This window comes from Amphiura filiformis, chromosome 1 (assembly GCF_039555335.1).
Source record: "Amphiura filiformis chromosome 1, Afil_fr2py, whole genome shotgun sequence".
NCBI classification, from domain to species: Eukaryota; Metazoa; Echinodermata; class Ophiuroidea; order Amphilepidida; family Amphiuridae; genus Amphiura; species Amphiura filiformis.
The window spans coordinates 12,719,140-12,741,327 of NC_092628.1; the positions used below are offsets into that span (position 1 = coordinate 12,719,140).

Here is a 22,188-nt window from a genome sequence, read left to right on the forward strand (position 1 = left end):
TTTTCAAATCTAAAATAATTTCAAATAACATAAAAATATTAGTATAACTTAATATATTATTATACTAATAAAAAACGTACAAATTCAGGATTTTATAAAAACAAAATATATTTTATATGCAATATTTGCGAAGTAAGCCGCATAATTTAGTCAAGATGGCGGACAGGGTACAGTGAAAAAATGGAAAACGATACAGGACCACCTCAAAATCACATCAACCAGCTAAATGCTGGGATGTCTTCTGCCATGAACAGTATCCCAAATAAACAACCAGATGATCATCAACGGATTAGTTACACAATACCTGGAATATTACATTTTATTCAACATGAATGGGCAAGGTTTGAGATGGAACGTGCCCAGTGGGAAGTCGAAAGGGCTGAACTTCAGGTAAGTTTACCTCAAAATGTCATCCAATGTCATGTGAAACTCATATGGATTTTAAAAATCAAGACGTATTCCAATGCAGTACTGATGTATCAAGCATCTTCATACCCTCAGGAGTGCACTAGTCCATCAACAGCCGTCGGCTTGTGTGGTAAGGGGGAAAATTGATCAATAAACATTCGGGGTGTGATCAATATGACCCAAAAGATGATTGATGATGAATAAGATTTTCACTTTTATTTCATGATTTCACTGTTGTCAGGTTCTTGATAATAGTATAGTGCCAGTGACAATCGGTATCAGACTATAAAAACAAGCATACCATATTTTATGATATATCTTTTAGTTCTAATCTAATAAGCGAGAGTTTTTCATTTTTCATTTATGATTGGCGTCAAATTTGACCACGATAGTCGGACGTCGATAGTAACACATTCGAAGCTATAGCTAAAATAATAATTTCTCGATCATGAGAGTATGAATGTACTGCGTGCACTGCGTAATGTCGCAAGTTTAGTGGAATGACACGATAGCGCGATCGATTGTGCACGCACAGGAAATGCAGCGCTACCCAAAGCGTGTGTGGTAGGCGTTGTACGCCGACGCAATTGTCATTGCGTGCCTATTGAGCTCTCATGATCGAGAAACTATTATTTTAGCTATAGATAGAGTTGGAATTTGCTCGAGAAGTCAAGCCACGAATTTGCTCACCGATGAGCTTCACATTCGAGGCGAGAGACATTCTACGTTCTACTGGATTTGTATTTTGTATGGGTAGCATGCACATCATGTAGACAACTTTGGGGATGGTCCAACTTCTCTATTTAATATGTACAGCTCTGACACATTGTATCTGTATCCGGAAATCTGTGCGACCATCATGACCATGTTTTTTTTGTCATAAAAATTTGTGATAGTCTCCTACCTAGTTCAATGTGAATTTGAAATAAAATATGCGGGGTGAGAGGGGTCTCAGCAACTTCTTTTTCCAGTCAGGACCTGGAATTCTCCACTTTTTTTTATTTAGCAGTTATTTCGCTTTATATTTCGAGTAATATCGGAACTTCTCTCTTTTATTCGCAAATACATATGCGCTTTCCTTAAGGGGGTACTACACCCCTGCCCAATTTTGCGCCTATTTTTGCATTTTTCTCAAAAACTAAAGCGCATTGGGGACTATTATAGGGGCAAGGACTACAACTACTGTACTGGAAATTTTATTTCAGCACAGACAACAGTTGTGGAGTTACAGTCAAAAATGAGGGAAACCCAATATTTGATCAATAAATCAATAACTCCTTGCTTTGAGTTGCTGAATTTTCATTACAGTAGTTGCAGTCCTTTCCCCTATAATATACATATCTTACTTATCACCAATGTGCTATAATTTTTGAGAAAAATACCAAAAATAGGTACAAAATTGGCCATGGGTATAGTACCCCCTTAAGTTAAGTTACAATGTAAACACAAATAAAATATTTTAATACGTGCTGCCACTGTTTCCCAAAACATACATATTAAGTACACTCAAAAACAACATTCATAGAGATGACGCCTTGCCCCAGCAACTCATCCGCGAAAATTACAACACTTTGCATCCCAATGATACGCCTGAATATATAACCGATCAATCATTCAAAGCACTTGCAGATTTTCTGTGAAAGAAAGAATTATTACTGCTAGCCTTCAACCCATGTAATTTTAATAAGTATTTTAAGTACTTCATATTAAAAGTTTATTTTTAATATGTATTTTAGTTTGCATTCATTAATGTAGGGGCCTATTCAGGGTGTAAATAAATTGAATAAAGCTTATTCATTCACTCATTGCATAAACACATGCCGTATTGCTATTATTTTGTTCAATGTAAAAAGTGGAAGGGCATACAGTATCATATTCTTCAAATCTTTCCACACCGGAAAGAATTGGGAATTTACTGTATGATTTGCAGTCTACCATTCAATGTGGAGGATAGACTACCTCCACGGGAGCTTTTTTTCTCAAAAGCTCCCATAGACTGCGGAGCTCTGTCTAATTTTTTTCTGACGTTAAAGATTTTTATTATCGTCACAAGCTTCACTAAAAGGTATCTCCCAGTCCCATACATGTATGTGGCGACCCAGGTGCAGTCAGTGGTAACTACCGAGGCGGGCTACGGCCTGACATCAGTGGTATCCTCTATGCACGCGCCCATAGCTGCCGTGAGTGGTCCGCCACACACAGCGACCTTGGGCAAGGCTTTAGAGGTTAGGGACGGTAGTGTGAACAGCCTGTCTGATCAACAACCTCCTTTCGTCCTCGAGAGCCAGCGGGTGCGTGAATGGTCCATTGTCATCAATAGACTGATTATCCTCTTGTGGATCACCGTTGACTCAACGGGGCATGGCTCCATTGAGCGATGCTACCTTTTCAGGTGGCGAGGTGTTTAACCGGGGATATACACGATCTGCTGCCCGTGGTGCACGCCGAGTTTCCTCTAGCCAAGGAACAGCCGGTACAACAGGGTACCCGAGCACACAGCTTGATCCCCTTGCGAGGAACGCAGTGAGGCATGGGTACAGTGGTGCACAGCTAGGAGCCCTCACAGGTACCTACGCTGGTAGTACCACGCAGGTACCGCAGTACTCGCCCTGGTTACCACAGTCTGTGTGAAACGGGGGGGGTGGGGGAGGCAGTGCTGGTACTGTTGTACCGTAGTGTTTCCCTGATGGTGGAGGGTAGCGCTAGAACTAAACACTCTAGTGTCCGCAGGGACCCCCGAATTTGAAGAAAATTAAAAAGTAGGGGGTCCGGAGTAGAGTTTGGTGAGTCCGAGTTGCACAAATGCAGCATAAATAGTATGTCTGCAATAGCGCTAGATTGAAAAACGGGGGGTCTGCAGGGACCCCTGAACTTGCAGAAAATTTTGGTGCGTCCGGGATCCCAAAAAGCAACTTAGCGCTACCCCTGGTGGTACCCGCCGCAGGGTGGTTTCTTCCACGGTCTGGTACCGTGGCAAGTGCCGCCTAGCGATGGTCAGGTAGTACCACCTGCTGTTACCCAGGCCGGGCGGCGGGTGGCTAACCCAGATCTAGATCAGGGTAGGCCACATGCTGCTATGGCTGGGGCGACAGCCACGAGAGCATGCAGACCCAGGGGTGCTGTGGCAGGCACCTCAGGGTCTGGCGGGAGCACTCCCTCTTCTGCTGGCAGGCAGTTGGCAACAGGGTTCGATTTGACTTGTGTCGTGGAGCAAAATGCTCCCCATTTTGGACAACCTGCTACACAAATATCCGCTTGTATAGCAATATTTTACAATGTAAACATATATGCTAATAATATAAGAACATCACCTAAATAATATTTTCGCTTAAAAAATTGCTATGCAAGTTTTTGAAAGTAAATCGAACCCTGGTTGGCAAGCCACAAGGTGGCAACGCCTATTGTCCCGCTTTCAGATGCCTGTCCCGCTTTCAGATGCCTGTCCCGCTTTCAGATGCCCGTCGGGAAAACGCTTGCCTGTCACTCCAGTCAGGACAGTCACTCCTTGGAGGGACAGGGGTTTCTCTTTGGTGAGGCTTTTTGCGCCACGGTTGAGGACCGGGCCAAGAAGGCAACCACCGAAAGCACTCTGAAGAAGTCAGAGGCAGGGTTAGCGGTGACCTGCTGAGTCCAGGGGTCCAAATTGGCAAATAAAGGGGTCCAGGCATCTAATTCTACACAGGCGTACAAAATTAAGGGGTCCAAATCACGGGGACCTGCCAAATCAAGGAGTCCTGGACCCCAAGACCCCTTAAAACGCTACCCCTGGTCAGAGGCTGCCCTGACCAAGGGGAAGGGCAGCAAGACGAAGAAGAAAGTCTTCTGGTAAGCGTTCGAGTTCCTCTACGTCAGCAGGTCAGGCAAGCCCCCCAAGAAGAGCCGTTCTTCCAAGGGGAGCAAGTCGGATCGTTCCTGAGGGCAGGGTGGTCGACAGTCCATATCATGCCGGCGGGCGTTGGACTTCCCACAGGGGGATCCCCCAGTGGGCGGCCGCTTACTGCATTTCGCCCAGAGGTGGCAAGCCATCTCTCCGGGCGCCTGGATATTGTCGGTGGTGAGCGGGGGTTACAGACTGGAGTTCACCAGTCCCCCCTCGTGCGCCTGCACGTTTCAGAGGTCCACAGTAGTGCCGTCAGACAGCCCCCAGCGTCAGGCACTACTATCGGAGGTCACTCAGCTTCTCACAAAGCGGGCGATTGTCCCGGTCTACCCCCCCCCCCTTTCACCAAGGGGTTTTGGAGCACATTCTTCTTGGCTCCAAAGAAGACCGGCGACTGGAGGCCCATTTTGAACCTCAAGCCGTTGAACGAATTCATCAGGCCAAAGAGGTTCAGAATGGAGACTCTCGCTTCGGTGTTAGCCTGCCATCAAGGGTATGTGGGCGGCATCTCTAGATCTCTCGGACGCCTATCTGCATGTGCCGATCGCCTCTCAAGATCAGAGGTATCTGCGCTTCAAGGTACAGGGTCAAACTTACCAGTTTCGATGCCTGCCATTCGGCCTGTCCACCTCTCCCAGAGTGTTTACGCTCCTGGTCAGAGCGGTGGCAGCGTACCTGAAGCGCAGGGGTGTCAACATCTGTTGCTACCTAGACGATTGGTTCATATACAGACGCACCCCACTGGAGACATCGTGTCTCGTGGAGTTGGTAGTCCGTACGGTGCGGGACCTTGGGTTTCTGATTAACATCAAGAAATCCAACCTGGTCCCGACGCAGACACCACTATTCTTAGGGGCCCAGATCAACCTCAAGGAGGGGATTATGGCGCCCTCACCCGAGAGGGTGACGAACATGGCGAGGTGTGCCCGACTCTTGGCCGAGTCAGAGGCGGCACCCGCTGTGGCATGGATGAAGGTGTTGGGCCTTATGGCCAGTATGGTAGACCTCGTACCGTACTGCGATACGTCATGTAGTGATGACCGACGCGTCAAAGCTGGGCTGGGGGGCCACATCCATGAGGACTCAGTCTCGGGCCTATGGTCGGCCGCGGAGTCCCACATCAACCTTCTCGAGCTATGGGCAGTGGAGAGAACTCTCCAGCACTTCGAGAAGGTGATCATGGGATCTCATATCGTTGTCCAGACGGACAACACAACCGTGGTGGTCTACCTCACCAGACAAGGGGGCATCAGGTCACCTCGGTTGTGCCTACTTGCACTGCGCCTGATAGGGTGGTGCATGTCCAGGCAGATTACGTTGAGAGCGATGCACATTGCGGGCGTCACCAACATCCTCGCGGACGATCTGTCACGAGGGAAGGTGTCGGGACCAACAGAATGGTCCCTTGCTCCGCGAGGTCATCCAGACGATCTTCCGGTGATGTACCACCCTCGATAGATCTGTTCGCATCTCATCGCAATCATCAACTGCCGGTGTACTGCTCGAGGGTCGCGGACTCGCAAGCATCAGGCCTTCATTTTTAAGGAGCGCGATCGCGCAGGCGCTCCTACCGCACACCTCAAAGCATAATCAGGAGCGTTAATAACAGCGCTCCTTATTCATGTTTAATATTATTTTGAAGAGATAATTAATTTTACTGACGCTCATTTCAGACGAAATGTCAAAAATAAATACTCCAAGAACTGTATCACATCAGTCACTCTGAATACCGATCTTTTGAAAGCGTGCTAGTAAAGGCTCTGCGAACGAAATAGCGTGACAATCGACTTGAGACCCAAATCATATCGGGTCATCTCATTATCGTTCCGAAAATACAAGTGCGAAGTTCGTTTCTCCATTAGAACGATACGCAGTGCGGGAGGGATGGTTCGGGGATCGCTAGGCCCCGGCAAAAAACGCAATTTTTTGAAGTAAAAAACGAGATCCAAAGAATTGAAAAGCGAGAAAAGCGAGATTTCCCCCGGAAAATGGCACAAGAAGCTTTAAAAACGCCCCGAAAATACGAAAATCCGAAAAAGAAAAAAAAATAATTCCATAAAAAAAGCCCTCTGTTGTTCAGATTCGGTCAATGACAACAATGAGGATGTGCTTCCTTTACTACCTTGTCGTCAGACGGCAAAAAAGTGACAAAAAATTGACCTTGAATTATGTTTTATAGTCAAAATATTCCAGTATTTCAATAAATATAATGATATTTGGCCTAAACTTGAACTCATTTGAAATGAAATGTCAGTTTTTATTGAGTAAAGCATGGGTTTTTCACTCGACCTTGTGATTGCAATGCTGCTGAATTCTGCACTTTGGCGAAGTTGGAACTGCATTTTAATGGAATTTGGCGAACTTTTATGCCATAAAGCAACATTTTTATAGTAAGTGCATTGCTTGGAAACATTTTTAAAAAGCGAGATAATTGGTTAATAGCGAGAATCACGGCGTGAAAAGCGAGATCGCGTTTTTTGCCGGGCCTTAGGGATCGCACATACGACCATTTTCTTTTCAATTTGCGGCGTGTTTTGAAGATCGGTCAATGTAAATAATGGCTGGGCACAGATATTGCCGTGGAAATTCTGAATTGCACAGTAAACATTGTTTTAAAAAACAAATGAAATTCAAACTTAAAAAGGACTGATTTTTGGTGATGTTAAAATCCTCCGGTACGCAACATCGCCTGTCTGTTGGATTCCATTGACTATTTTTTCCACCAAATTCTAAACGTGAAGGCCTGAAGCATTCGCCGTGGACGCTCTGTCCGTAGACTGGGGAGGGATGACTGCATACGCTTTCCCTCCGACATCACTACTCGCGAGGGTGATGGCCAAGATCGGGAGGGAGGACTGCAACGTCATTCTGATCGCACAGTTCTGGCCGAAACACCTGTGGTTTCGTCCGATGGTGGATCTCCCCGAGTTACCAGATCTATTCCGGATGCCCGGAGGAGAGGTACCCAGTCTACCACTAGAACACCTGCAGTTAGCTGCATGGCCCTTATCAGGGAACGCACAGCGGAGGGAGGCTTTTCATCAGAAGCTGCTTCTCTCATCGCCGGGGATAGACGGAAGTCTACCCTCCGTACATATAGCCAGCGTCTGGCTCCCTACTGCGCATGGTGTGGCCAACTATAAGGCGGCGATTCTCTCCATTCATCGAGGATTCAAAGACGGGTCGACCATCAACACCGATGGGTCCCTAAGTCTTCTCCTCGACAGTATGCTCAACGAGCGCCCGCCAGATAGGAAGGTGATCCCCCCGTGGGATCTCAACACAGTCTTAGATTACCTTAAGGGTCATCCTTTTGAGCCCCTGTCAAAAGCGACGCTTAAGACTCTCAAGACGGCTTTCCTATTGGCGTTGGCTTCGGGACGGCGGTGCTCAGAGTTGCATGCGGAAGTCAGCTTCCGTGTTCACAAACAACGGAGCGATGCTGTTTCTGCGCCCCGATTTCTTAGCCAAGAACGAACTCAGTACATTCCTACCCTCATCCCTCTCCATACCCAGAATTGGGCAAGGTTCGTCAGTAGCCGAAGACAAGCTGTGGTGCCCGGTGAGGGCGCTTCAGCACTACCTCTTCCGAACACAAACCTTAAGAGGGACTCATGACCGCATTTTCATCACCCATGCAGAACCTCATGGTCCAGCCGCTAAGCAAACCCTAGCGCGGTGTCTGGTCCAGGTGTTGGTGGACTCTGGGGCGGTCGTAAAAAAGATGCGCGCCCCAAGGCCCACTCAACAAGATTGATCTCATCTGGGCCTATCATAGGGGGGTCCCCATTGAAGAGATCTGCCAGGCAGTGTCCTGGAAGACCCCATCGTTATTCTCTACTATTTACTACAAGAACGTAGATCAGAGAGCAGGCGATCGGTTTGCCAGGGCCGTTCTGGGGCGTTGATATGGTGGTGGTGGGGTATCAGGTGCAGACATTTCAGAATACTCAGCATGGTAAGAACCAGTGTTTCTATTCTTAACCACTGTACTTAATAAGTGCAGGGTTTTTTGTCTGTATTCATGTGGTCTTTTTTGTTTCCCGGCCGATGTGGGGGAAAAGTTCTTGACCTCGGGAAAACTGTGCATCCCGTTCCTGATCAGATGCTGGCCAATTTTAATTGTACCTACATCCATCGGTTACTTGCTAGATTGATCTTTCAGATGTTGATGCAAGAAGTATCTTAATCAACATCGGAAAGGGAAGATCGTCCGGTGTCGGAGTCTAGTCCAAAACAGAAATGTTTTGTAGACTCCTAACGGGCGATCTTACCTTTCGATGTTGATTATTCAGATTGACCGCCCCTACAAGTTTGGCGAGTAGGGGTGCCCAAGTCGGATAAGGGATTATAATTACCGGATGTGACGTCACCAAATGGGTGAGTCCATTCGGGGGATCGTTTTTTTTTAAGCTATTTATTCATTTATGTGTGACAAAATGACTATTGGTTTTTCCGCATCTTGGGATCGATGCAAGAAGCATCTTAATCAACATCGGAAAGGAGGTTAGGAGTCTACAAAACATTTCTGTTTTGGACTATTTTCATATTAAAAACACTTTAGGTCTAGGTCCTGGGACACTACAAAACCGAAAAGAAAAAACTTTAAAAAAACTTCTTTTTTTTTGGAATTTCGGGCACCCGGGCAGGGTATTTCCAGCCCGGTAATGTAATCTCAGCCGGGTACCCTTGAGCCCACCCGAAAATCCTGGCATAATATGTACTTACAGTGTATATAGCTGGGAGGAAAAGCCGACCACTATTATTGAAAAATGTTGACATACACTTAAAGTACATTAACATATCATTAGATTTCTAAAAGTTTACTTTGAGGACTGTTAAAAGAGCATTTCGTGATCCATAACCTCACCCCCTCACTTTGCTACATAATGTTTTTCGTGTAGCAAAAATATCGTCAAATTTGAATTTTACGTTCTGGTGTACAGAATCATGCATAACTCACAAACCCAAATTCAGAATCAACTGAAAATAAGCTTTTTTTGTGGATATCTACTGAAATCTTATAAAACAGAGGATAGGATCACGAAGTACTCTTTTTTAAAATATCAAAATTATCAGACTCAGTACACCGGTCGATCTTACCGTTTCCGATGTTGATTAAGATACTTCTTGCATCGATCCCGAGATGCGGAAAAAACCAATAGTCATTTTGTCCCACATAAATGAATAAATAACAAAAACCCCGATCCCCGAGTGGACTCACCCATTCGGTGACGTCACACTACGATAATCACCCCTTATCCTCCTTGGTTTCTAGATGAGATAGGCGTGTGGATTTTTCTTTACCAGCGCTAAGTATCATTACGAACCAAAGGGCCGAGATATACAGTTTGTTTGTTACACTGAGGTAAAACCAACCAGTATAGTCGCTAGGGAGATAGTTTTGGCGACATTTTTCGGCTAGAAAAGTGACAAAAGCGATCCAAAAACTTAGCTTGTATGTGTGTTTCCGTTCATATCACGGGACACACGTTTTCAAAATGGCCGCCCTTAGGGCGCCATTTTATTTTTGTTCTCACGTAAAACAACTATAACAGACTAGTAAGTTACAATAGATGTTTGTACAGTACTGTGTATACATGTATGGTGAGTGATTATCGCTATGTTTATGGTGTGCTCTATCGTTATATCTTTCAGTGCTGGCGTCTGATGACGAGTTACTGCTAAGAGTTCGGTGGGTTTCCGAAGTGACCAGCCTGACAAATCTATACCCACAAGGTTTTCAGGTTTTCATCCCTTTGTTTATATATTTTTATATCATACCACTACATCAGCGTCAGCCACTGTGCGTGTGGGTCTGTTTATTTGGCTTGAGCTTGTGTTCGGGGGTAGTGCTGTCGCTCCCGATTACTACAATGTCTAGGCCTTGTCAATCATGCCCTTCCCTTGTGCCAGAGTGGGACCGCATCCACTCTGCTACTCCCACAGGGATTGCTCTAAATCAAATAAGTGTGCTTCCTTTTGCATAGGCTTATCGGACATCCACTTGAGGATTTAGAAAGTAAGCGCTCGTTTAGGTCTTGACACAGACAGAAGGCGAAGACTAAGAAACAGAAGCCTACAGGTAAGATTGATATGGTAGGTACTAGCGAGGCGGCAAGGGCCACGCTAAGGTAACCTCTGGGGCTCCGGTCCCGGGCAAGCAGGCGGACCCTCCGGGGACTGCTAGCGAGCCCGAAGGCCTAGCAGCCAGCGAAAGCACTGACTTTACGTCTAAGCTAGTAGCAGGCAGCAGGGCGGTACTTGCCCTAACAGGCGAGTACCAGTCTACCAGTGAGATCTCTAGCGAGCTTCTTGCAGGTGGACACCCGTCTATTGCTGGCTTAACGCAGCGGGTCTAGCACCAGCGAAGTAGCCGGCGACGGACAGTATGCCAAGGTACCCGGGCTTGCCTGGGTTGAATCTAGCATACAGCGTGCAGCGGACTTGCCTCGGCGGTCTGTAGCACGCAGCGTGCCAGTGGAACCCGGGCTTGCCTGGGTTGATCCACAACACGCAGCACGCTTGTCGTTCCCCGCAAGGGTCGAAGGAAAACGGGCATGGGTTTAGCAGAGACGATACCGGGGCTAACGCTTCAGGTGTAGTCTTAGCAGAACCAACTGGGGTTGTCACACGGTAGCGTTCCATGGTGGGACCGCCGAGTGATTCCCTGGGCCTTGGAATGGCTGCCGGCTGTCCTCCGGGACTGGCTAAGCGGCTATACGGGGTTGGGCTCGCAGTCTCTCACGGGACAGCGACCCAAGTGCAAACAGTGGCAGCTACCGAGACGAGCTACGGCTTGGCTTCAGAGGCAGCCACTATGCGCGCGCCCATAGCTGCCGTGAGTGGTCCGCCACACACAGCGACCTTAGGCGAGGCTCAAGAGGTTAGGGTAGGTAGTTTGAACAGCCTGGCTGATCAACAACCCACTTATGTCCTCGAGAGCCAGCAGGCGTGGGTGATCCATTACAGTCAATGGGTCAATTACCCTCTTATGATCGATCACTATCTATTCAGCGGAGCATGGCTCCATTGATTGATACTGCCTATTCAGGTAGCGAGGTGACTGATCGAGGGTATACACGCTCAGCTACCCGTGATACTAGGCAAGCTCCTTTTAGCCAAGGGACAGCCAGTATAGCGGGGTACCCATACACTGCGGCTTGATCCTCTAGCGGGGGCGCTGTGAGGCATGGGTACAGTGGTACGCGGCCAGGGAGCCCTACCGGGCACCTACGCTACAACCACGCAGGTACCGCAGTACTCGTCCTGGTTACCACAGTCTCTGTGGCAACAGGGGGAGGCGGTACTGGTACTGCCGTTCCATGGGGTTTCCCTGGTGGCGGATCCTTTCAGGGTCAGCTACCAACAGGGTATGCCCGTGGTATCCGCCGCAGGGTGGTTTCTTCCACGGTCTTCCACCGTGGCAAGTGCCGCCTAGCGTTGGGCAAGCAGTACCACCAGTTGTTACCCAACCCGGCGGCGAGTGGCTAACCCTGATACAGCTCAGGGTAGGCCGCACACTGCTATGGCTAGAGGCGACAGCAGCGAGGCGTCGCGGATCCCGGGTGCTATAGCTAGCATCTCGGGGTCTAAGCGGGAGTACTCCCTCTTCTGCTGGTGTTCAGTTGGCTAGCCACGGTGGCGACACCTCCTGTCCACCTTCAGATGCCCGTCGTCAGATCTCTTCCTCATCAGAGAGTGAGTCAGAGTCTGAAGGCGAGGAAAGGAGTCGGAAGATGAAACCAGTAGCGACTCACAGTCTGATGAGACTGTGCAGCTAGCTTCAGGTATCCTTCCCCGCTTCCCGTGAGGAACTCGCTAGCAATGGTCTGCCTGCGGACACCGCTGAGGTGATGAGCCGTGTGGCCCAAGGTTTGGGCCTGGCTTTCTCTCAGGAGGAGTCCGTTCAGGAGGACCAGGGCATCTGTTCGGTAGGATGCCCAGCGAGCGCGTCCGCACAAGGGGCGCCCGCACTGGCATTCACGGCGGACCTCAAGGGTCAGGTTTCGTAGGGCTGTCAGGCTCGCTGGAGCTTCGACGCCCGGCGTGCTTGCGCTTCCACTGCGTGTTCGCAGGAGGACTCTGAAACCTACCTCAGGGTCCCTGACATGGATCCAGAGCGTTGCCAGCGCCTGCCGCTGGCGGCCAAGGCGCCGGGTCGTTCTCCCCAGTGGGAGGAGGAGCTAAAGCTCATCGATAAGCGAGCACGCTCGCTTATCAGAGTCTCCAGCGTCGCTACCACGCTTGCCGAGCACCTCGGTAGGAAGGTAGCGAACGACCACGGGGCAACGTCGGAACCCTTCCGCGAGGTTAATCTGTTAGCGGTGCTAACAGCTAACCTCAACGAGAGTTCTATGGGCCTAGCCCATAGGATGTCATCTCGCCGCCGGGAGAATGCCTGTCTGTCCCTCCAGTCAACTTACGGCTCCGACTTTGCTGATGCAATGAAGAAGTCAGACTCGGTGGGACAGGGGCTACTCTTTGGACAGGCCTTTTGCGCTACGGTAGAGGACCGGGCAAAGAAGGCCACCAATGAGCGCAGTCTGAAGAAGTCGGAGGCTGCCCTGACCAAGGGAAGGGCAGTAAAGCGAAGAAGAAGCACAAGAAGAAGAAGTCTTCTAAGCGTTCTTCAGCGCCAGCTCCGGCTTCAGCAGGGCCGCGCACCACAGACTACACCGAGCCGAGGCTACTCCAGCACCTCCCAAAAAAAACTGGGAAGCGCAAGAGTAGTGCTGGACCCGTATGGCAAGCCCCTAAGAAGAGCCGTTCTTCTAAGGGTGGCAAACCAGATCGGTCCTGAGGGCACGGCGATCGACAGTCCATGCCGGCAGGCCTTGGACTTCCACAGGGGATTCCCGGTGGGCGGCCGCTATTGCATTACGCCCAGAGATGGCATGCCATCTCACGGGCGCCTGGGTATTGTCAGTGGTCAGTGGGGTTACAGGCTGGAATTTACCAGCCACCCTCGTCGCGCCTGCGATTCAGAGGTCCACGGTAGTGCCGCCAGCGGCCCCCAGCGTCGGGCACTACTGTCAGAGGTCACTCAGCTTCTCACGAAGCAAGCGATTGTCCCGGTCTCCCCCCCTTTCACCAAGGGGTTTTGGAGCACTTTTTTTCTGGCTCCAAAGAAGACCGGCGACTGGAGGCCCATTCTGAACCTCAAGCCGTTGAACGCTTTCATCAGGCCCAAGAGGTTCAGAATGGAGACTCTCGCCGGTGCTAGCCTGCCCCATCAAGGGTATGTGGGCGGCATCGCTAGATCTCTCGGACGCATATCTGCATGTTCGATCGCACCTCAAGATCAGAGGTTTCTACGCTTCAAGGTACAGGGTCAAACTTACCAGTTTCGATGCCTGCCATTCGGCTTGTCCACCTCCCCCAGAGTGTTTACACTCCTGGTCAGGGCGGTGGCAGCGTACCCTGAAGCGCAGGGGAGTCAACATGTGTTGCTACCTGGACGATTGGTTCATTTACGGACGCACCCGCTGGAGACACAGTGTCTCGTGGAGTTAGTAGTCCGTGCGGTGCGGACCTGGGATTTCTGATCAGCGTCAAGAAATCCAATTTGGTCCCGACGAACACCACTATTCTTAGGGGCCCAGATCAACCTCAAGGAGGGGATCGCGGTGCCCTCACCGAAGGGTGGCGAACATGGCGAGGTGTGCCCGACTCTTGGCGAGTCAGAGGGGCACCCGCTGTGGCATGGATGAAGGTTTTGGGCCTTATGGCCAGTATGGTAGAAATCGTACCGTACTGCCGCTTTCACATGAGGCCTATACAACTACACCTTCTAGCCTTTTACAGGCCCAGTCGTCACCCAATATCCCTCGCGGTTCCGATGTCGGAGATCGCGAGAGGAACTCTGGTGGTGGACCCATCAGCCCAATTTGACTCAAGGTGTCAGGTTTCCTGCACCAGCGGTGCGTCACGTAGTGACGACCGCCAGCGTCAAAGCTGGGCTGGGGGCCACATCCACGAGGACTCAGTCTCGGGCCTATGGTCGGCCACGGAGACGGAGTTCCATATCAACCTTCTCGAACTTTGGGCAGTGGAGAGAACTCTCCAGCATTTCGAGAAGGTGATCGTGAGATCTCATATCGTTGTCCAAACAGACAACACAACCGTGGTGGCCTACCTCAACAGACAAGGGGGCACCAGGTCACCTGCGGTTATGCCTGCACGCTTTCACGCCTGATAGGGTGGTGCAAGGCCAGGCAGATTACGTTGAGAGCGATGCACATAGCGGAGTCACCAACATCCTCGCGGACGATCTGTCACGAGGAAAGGTGTCGGGACCTACAGAATGGTCCCTTGCTCCGCAGAGTCGCCCAGGCGATCTTCGAGGTGATGTACCACCCTCGATAGATTTGTTCGCATCTCATCGAAATCATCAGCTGCCGGTGTATTGCTCAAAGGGTCGCAGACCCACAGGCATTCGCCGTGGGCGCTCTGTCCGTAGACTGGGAGGAATGACTGCTTACGCTTTCCCCGATCTCACTGCTCGCAAGGGTGGTGACCAAGATCGGGAGGGAGGATTGCAACGTCATTCTGATAGCACCGTTCTGGCGAAACACCTGTGGTTTCGACCGATGGTGGATCTACTAGCGGCTCAGCGCGAGTACTCCCAGTTACCAAATCTACTCCGGATGCCGGAGGAGAGGTACCAAGTCTACCACTAGAGCACCTGCAGTTAGCTGCATGGCCCTTATCAGGGCACGTGCGGCGGAGGGAGGCTTTTCATCAGAAGCTGCTTCTCTCATCGCCGGGGGCAGACGAGAGTCTACCCTCCGTACGTATAGTCAGCGTTTGGCTCCCTACTACGCATGGTGCGATGAGAAATACATCTCCCACTAGAGCCCCTGTGCCTCTAGTGGCAGATTTTCTGACAGAAAAGTTCAGGTCAGGACTTCAGCAGGCAGCGATAGCCAACTATAAGTCAGCCATTCTCTCGATTCATCGGGGATTTGAAGGCGGGTCGACTATCAATTCAGATGGGTCCCTAAGTCTGCTTCTCGACGGTATGTTCAGCGAGCGCCCGCCGGAAAGGAAGGTGGTCCCTCCATGGGACCTCAACACAGTCTTGGAGTATATTAAGGGTCCCCTTTTGAGCCCCTGTCAAAAGCGACCCTTAAATACGTCACTCTTAAGCGGCCTTTCTTCTGGCGTTGGCTTCGGGACGGCGCTGCTCAGAGTTGCACGCAGTCTCGAAGTCAGCCTCCGTATTTACTAACAACGGAGCGACGCTGTTTCTTCGCCCGGATTTCCTTGCAAAAAATGAGCGAAGTACATTCCGACACTCGCCCCTCTTCCTACCCAATATTGGGCAGGGTTCGTCAATAGCCGAAGACAGGTTGTGGTGCCCGGTGATGTCGCTACAGCACTACCTTGGCCGAACACAAACCTTAAGAGGGGCTCATGACCGCTTATTTATCACTCACGCAGAACCGCACGGTCCAGCCGCTAAACAGACTCTGGCACGGTGGCTGGTCCAGGTGTTAGTGGACTCGGGCGGCAAAAGCGCTCGCCCCAAGGCCCACTCAACCAGATCTATCTCATCTTCGTGGGCCTACCATAGGGGGGTCCCCATAGAAGAGATTTGTCAGGCTGTGTCTTGGAAGAACCCGTCGTCCTTTTCCACGGTTTACTACAAAAGCGTAAACCAACGACCAGGCGATAAGTTCTCCAGGGCTATTCTGCGGAGATAATATGGTGGTTGGGTATCAGGTGTTTTGCGGACAATCAGAATTCCAACATGGTAAGAACCAGTGTTTCTATTCTTAACCACTGAACTTTCAGTTCAGGGTTTTAATCTGTTCACGTAGTCTTTCTGTTTCCCGGCCGGGAGGGGGGGAAATAGTTTGACCTCGCGATTACCATGCTACCCACTCTCCCGATCCTTATCAGATGCTGGCCAATCTTGTACCTCCATCCGTCGGTTACTTGCTAGATCGATCTTTCAGATGTTGATGCAAGAAGTATCTTAATCAACATCGGAAGCGGTAAGATCGACGGTGTACTGAGTCTAGTCCCAAACAAAAATGTTTGGTAGACTCATAACCGGTGCGATCTTACCTTTCGATGTTGATTATCCCAGACCCGCCGCCCCTACAAGTTTGGCGAGTAGGGGCTGCCCAAGTCGGATAAGGGGTGATTATCGTGTGTGGCGTCACCGAATGGGTGAGTCCACTCGGGGATCGGGGTTTTGTTATTTATTCATTTATGTGGGACAAAATGACTATTGGTTTTTCCGCATCTCGGGATCGATGCAAGAAGTATCTTAATCAACATCGGAAAGGTAAGATCGCACGGTTATGAGTCTACCAAACATTTTTGTTTGGGACTAATCTTTAATAATTTGCCATAACATTTGTATTATATCGCGAATTAAAAAAAAAATCAAAATTATTTGATATCAGAACGACATTCCTTGTAATCAGAACAGTGTTCGTTTTAAGTGGTAATCCGGGCGTCCTGACGGCCAAAATTGCCGTCGGATTACCAGAAATTCACTGCGGTTATCCGGCGGACGTCCATATATTTTTCACCATTACAGTGTCTGAAAGCGATGTCCTCACGATTCCTCATCAAAATTAATTTAAAAGCGTAATTATATCTCAGTTTTCCCAATCAGTTTTCCATGATTTTAAAGCTAAAATCGCCAACTAATTGAAATAGTAATTGTTCGATAAAGTCCATTTAACATCATTAAGCTTCCGCACGGTCGTGTATGGAACATGATAACATCCATCCCGGAAGTCTTTGTATTTAGCTTTCACACCGCCGCATCCCCACATACCTAGTTTGGGCTCGATTATAATTAGTGTGCACTGTGCAGATTTCTTTTACTCCGTACTCGTACTGTGTCTTTGTGATTGTGTTATTATTTCGTTGACCTTTGGCCTGTTAGAAGGAATCTGTAAATGATACACTACACTGAACATCGCCCACGCATAATTATGCTTGTTTGGAACTGTGCCTTTGAGGTCGTGACAGTTTGACAGCAAAAACGTTGTTTCAACGTCGCCTCGCACGTGCGTTGAGAAACAAATTTACATTACTTTTTGATACTTAAAATTTTGAGAAATCCCGACTTTGGGGATAATATACGGATGACCAAAAATTTTGGCGGATGACCAGATTTCATGGCATGGTCATCCGGCGGATGACCAGATTTTTTTCCTTAAAACGGACACTGAATCAGAATGCAATTTGATATGTCTGATGTGCTCTCATGTCCCATCAAAAATACTGTGCAAACGTTGCTATCCGTTCCTTAACTTGCAATGATCATGGCTGTTTATACATGCAGGGATATATGAAAAAGTCTTAAAATTAAAAATGTATTGTTCCAAAATAACAACCACCTTGAATTTACAACCAAAATGAAATTAATAAGATTACATACTAGGAAAAAAAACACATTTAAATAGGTCAAATGTCGAGCTAGCCAAGTTCAAATAGTGTACAAAGCTTTCCAAATATTTCTAAATAAACATCCTCTACAATATTAATTACATGATCGAAGGTTGGAAGTAGATATTTAAAACCTTGCTAAGTGTTGGAGTCATGTAGACTGACTGTTCGTCTCTATGGTCACATCATAGTGGAAATGTTCACTCGATATGTTTTTTATGCTTTTCGCATTTCAAGCAGGTGTCGCATAAATTGCAACTCGCAAACCTGTCAATGTATTTAAAGGAAGTTTAGTTGAATAAGGAATCTGAAAAATAATAGAACAGTTTAAAATTGACAAAGTATGAAAAATAATCGCACAAAAATTTCTGTGCTATAATATGCTGCATTGCACAGTTCCTTGATTACATGCATACATTGTAGGAGTACAATGAACTATGATCATTTGCCATTTACCGACCCATTCCTGGGTTGAAATCAATTGGTCTAATTGATCCATGAAATTATCTCATTTTTCTGTCAGTTATTTTCTGGTTATAGACATGCATGGAGCCTTGCTTTGTACAGGATGTAATATAAATGACACAACTGAAGGCATCTAGGCAGTGATTATTTCTTACGCCAGGCCTAAATGATCGAACAGGGATGTATAGAATAGTAGACGTATAAGATGCAATAAGGGGGTACTACACCCCTCAATAAATTTGTGTCTATTTTTGCATTTTTCTCAAAAACTAATAACACTGTGGTAACAAAAGTTACATACATGTATATTATAGGGGCAAGGAATCCAATAACTACACTGGAATTGCAGTGACCCAAGCGGTTTGTTATTTATGATAAGAAATAAGGTACCGCTATGATGTACCTCATTTCCTATCATACTGAACCGCTTGTCTTGAGTCACTGAAATTTCAGTGTAGTAATTGGATTCCTTGCCCCAATAATATACATAACTTTTGTTACCAGTGTGTTATCATTTTTTGAGAAAAATGCAAAAATAGTCACAAATTTACCACAGGGGTGTAGTACCCCCTTAATGTGGTGGTTTCCTTATGTTTTTGCTCTGTTGGAAACTTGAAAGCTGAGATTTGAACATGGAAAAGTTTACCCCCCCCCCCCCCTGGACCCCCTTCCTCTCAGACTCCCCTCCTCCCCTTGCTCCATTGAAAAGAAAAGGTGGTGATAAATATGGGTGTTGCTTGCAGGTACATGTACCTAAACGTGCATTCCTGAGCCTACCAGAATATTCACCATAGAAGTGACGTAATGACGTTCAAGTGGTACCTACAATGTATGCATTGAACCATAGATGCCACAGAACAAGGATTATAAGATAAATAATTCGAGAATATTCATATTAAGCTGATCACTCGCACCTGTAAGCTTAGTATCTTTGAAAAGAGCGGCATTGCATTCAATCTATGATTGCAGACATACACAGGTGATGAGTGCAACTTGCTTGTAGTGCAGGACAATATTCAAAAGTTGTATTCGTCTATTGCTATGGTAGTTAATCCTCTTATTACGTCACTTCTGCAGTGAATAGTGTTTGTATTTTTATGTTTTGATCAAATAAAACTTAATTGAACTGATCAAACTTCATACAATGTACATTGCACAGTGTAGGATCATAGGCTGATTATGAAAGAAAAAAATTAAGAAAAAGTTTTTATTTTTTTTTTTTAATGGAATACCTTCTCATTTTGTTCATGAATGCATTTTAGTAAAAAAATACCTGATATAAAATGTTTCATTTTAGGGTACTATCAAACTAGTTAAAACATGGGGACTTTAAATCAAATAAGTCACCATGTAATCTTAGAATAATCCCTTGTGTACAGACAGACCACAGCTTCCACATAGATCATTTGACCTTATAAGGTCACATGGATACATTCATTAATTACATCCACTTCTGTCTGTACAACAAGTTTGTGCACTTCATAATCACTCATTTAGAAGTACAAACTATTGAAAGCAAGAATTGATATTCATCTGAATTCCCTTTTACATTATAAAAAAAATAAACCTGCAAACAAATGTATAATAATAATAATCTTTAAAAAATTCTTAATAATTTTTTTTTAAAGAAATCTTTTTTGCATCCATGAACTGAGCCCTTAATAATGTCAATAATTACGGTATCTACTCCCTATTACAGAAAAATACAGCACTAATTTTTTGAGATTAAAAAATATTACCAAGTTCTGACGTTTTGAATGAAACATACAATGTAGCTCAATCCCATAGGCCTAATCATTCATTTAGTCCTAACTGGAGAACAGTGGAGATAAAAGAAAAAGTTTGAACACTATTTTACTAATTTCTTGAAAAAAGAGCCAAAAACATGCATTTTTGGTATGTTTTCTGGCAATCAAGTCTCAAAAATCAAAGACTGTGAACAAGTCTAAGCATTCAAAATCTTGAGTATAATGCTGAAATTTTGCTCTAGATAATTTTCACTTTTTTGTGTTACTTTTTTTAATCAATGGTTGGTTATAAGAATGAAACATGTCTTTTCCAAAAATTAGAATGCATAAACTGACATTAGTCTTAGTACAAGTCTTTGGGCTTGATTGTCAGTTGTCACAGCATATGATAAACACCCTAAAACACATGTTTTTGGCCCTTATTTCCAAAAATTGCCCAAATATTAATATTTGACTTTTATTGCTAGTTAGGACAATTGATCTAAAAGGATTAGGATTTAGCTATGTTTCATTTGGCAAAACAGGATAATATTTTTTTAATCCCAAAAAATTAGTGCTGTATTTTTCTGGAATAGGGAGTAAATGTCAACACAGTATATGTGTGTATGCTCTCTGTATGCATCAATTGCATCATGATGCATGTCACACTTCTTTTTCAAGAAATTCTGTGTTGATATTGACAGTGCAATGATATCCTAAACACTGTTTGGAACCATGATTTCAAGTCATATTTATAGTAACCCCATAACTTCCTCATGTAGGATACTTAAATCATTGTAAATATATTTTTGTACAATACATATTTCCCCAGAAATTTCCCAAATGCTGAACTGAGTTCATTACATTTCATTGCCAACATTTAAATTAAACTCATTAATAACACAATACAATACATAACCCACACACACACCCCGACACAAGTAACTAATGGCTTTAATTTTCCCTTGATTATATCTTGAATTTGGCTATACAATTGTAGCCTCGTTACACTGGTAGCTTTTAGATGTGTGTTTGTAACAAGCGATCTTTAACTAAGAACGTCACACACACCGATGTTGATCCATTAAAGACAAAGATTAACGTGACTCACTACTATTTCACACTCATTCGCTCGGTATTAGTTTGCCCTATGGTGACCCTATCCCAGTTCTCTGTAATACCGAAGACTCAAGAGGCTCTAGTTATTGTCTTGGATTCTCCCTTAGTAATGCGGTGACAAGTAGAGTTATTATTAATTCACAACCCCAATTTTATCATCATGCTCCTACTACGTACCACGAGAGGATGAAATTTTGATTTAAAATTTTTCATGTTAATAGTAGTTGATTTCTGATGAAAATGATTGGCAATTTTTAAAAATTCATGGTAACTACAATGTATGTAATATTTCACAGTTGATAAGACCCATATTTTTCACACAAAAATGTACATAAACTTGGTTAATTAAGCTTTGCCACAGTTTGTATCAAACCAAATTACACTCTTTTTATGAAATGTCATTTTATTTTTAAATTATGGGTTTGTCTTTTTTTATAATAAACATTTGTTAAAAATTTAGCTTTCCCATTCTTTCATTTGTTAAATTGAAATTTTCTGTAGTCTAAATGGAACCCTCTATTCAAAATTCAAATGCTGTATTTACATGTAGCACTTACATGTACATACATGTACGTGTATACGTATGTATCATGTACAGTGTATGTAATAACCATTGAAACCTACATGTAAACAGTCCTGTATTACATGAATTCCAGAGGGAAGTACGGTATGCAAAATAAAAGGTGTTCATTTAATGTGGTGACTGGTGACTAGTAATGGATGTTATGAATTGACACATACATGTGTACAGCATACTAAATGTACAACAAACATCAATTTTGATGATAATTTTATGATCTGCATCATATCATAATAAATAGTACAATTACATGGATGTGCATAGTGCATACCGTACTTGTGTAACGAACTGCTAGGAAAATGTAAGAAACCAGCTAGGAATTGAAAGTAATGCAAATTAGGAAATCTTCAATGTTTCCATGTATACTAATATCAGTTCAGTGACCTTTCCAATGTAGCACTTACAAATGTATTTTCCATTCTAAACAGTGTCCCCTAACCAAAAAATTTGGGCACCAAATTTATAGAGCATGTTTTTCTTGAAAAAAAGAGGTTTTCATTTGGAAAAAATTTACATTTTACTTTGAGAATGTCAATTTTCTAGCACCAAATCTCAATTTCACTGCAAGGCCTCATCAGAGTGACCAATGCTCA

The 22,188-nt window shown here is 45.8% G+C and overlaps 1 protein-coding gene across 1 annotated transcript in view; it reads left to right on the forward strand.

Moving 5' to 3' along the window:
* Positions 1 to 144: 144 nt before the first annotated feature.
* LOC140156215 (striatin-3-like) overlaps positions 145 to 22,188 on the forward strand; it is a 69,081-nt gene continuing 47,037 nt past the window's right edge. Inside the window, 1 exon segment of the mRNA XM_072179247.1 lies at positions 145 to 390. Within this exon segment, the coding sequence (XP_072035348.1) occupies positions 181 to 390 (210 nt within the window). The 5' untranslated portion in view covers positions 145 to 180.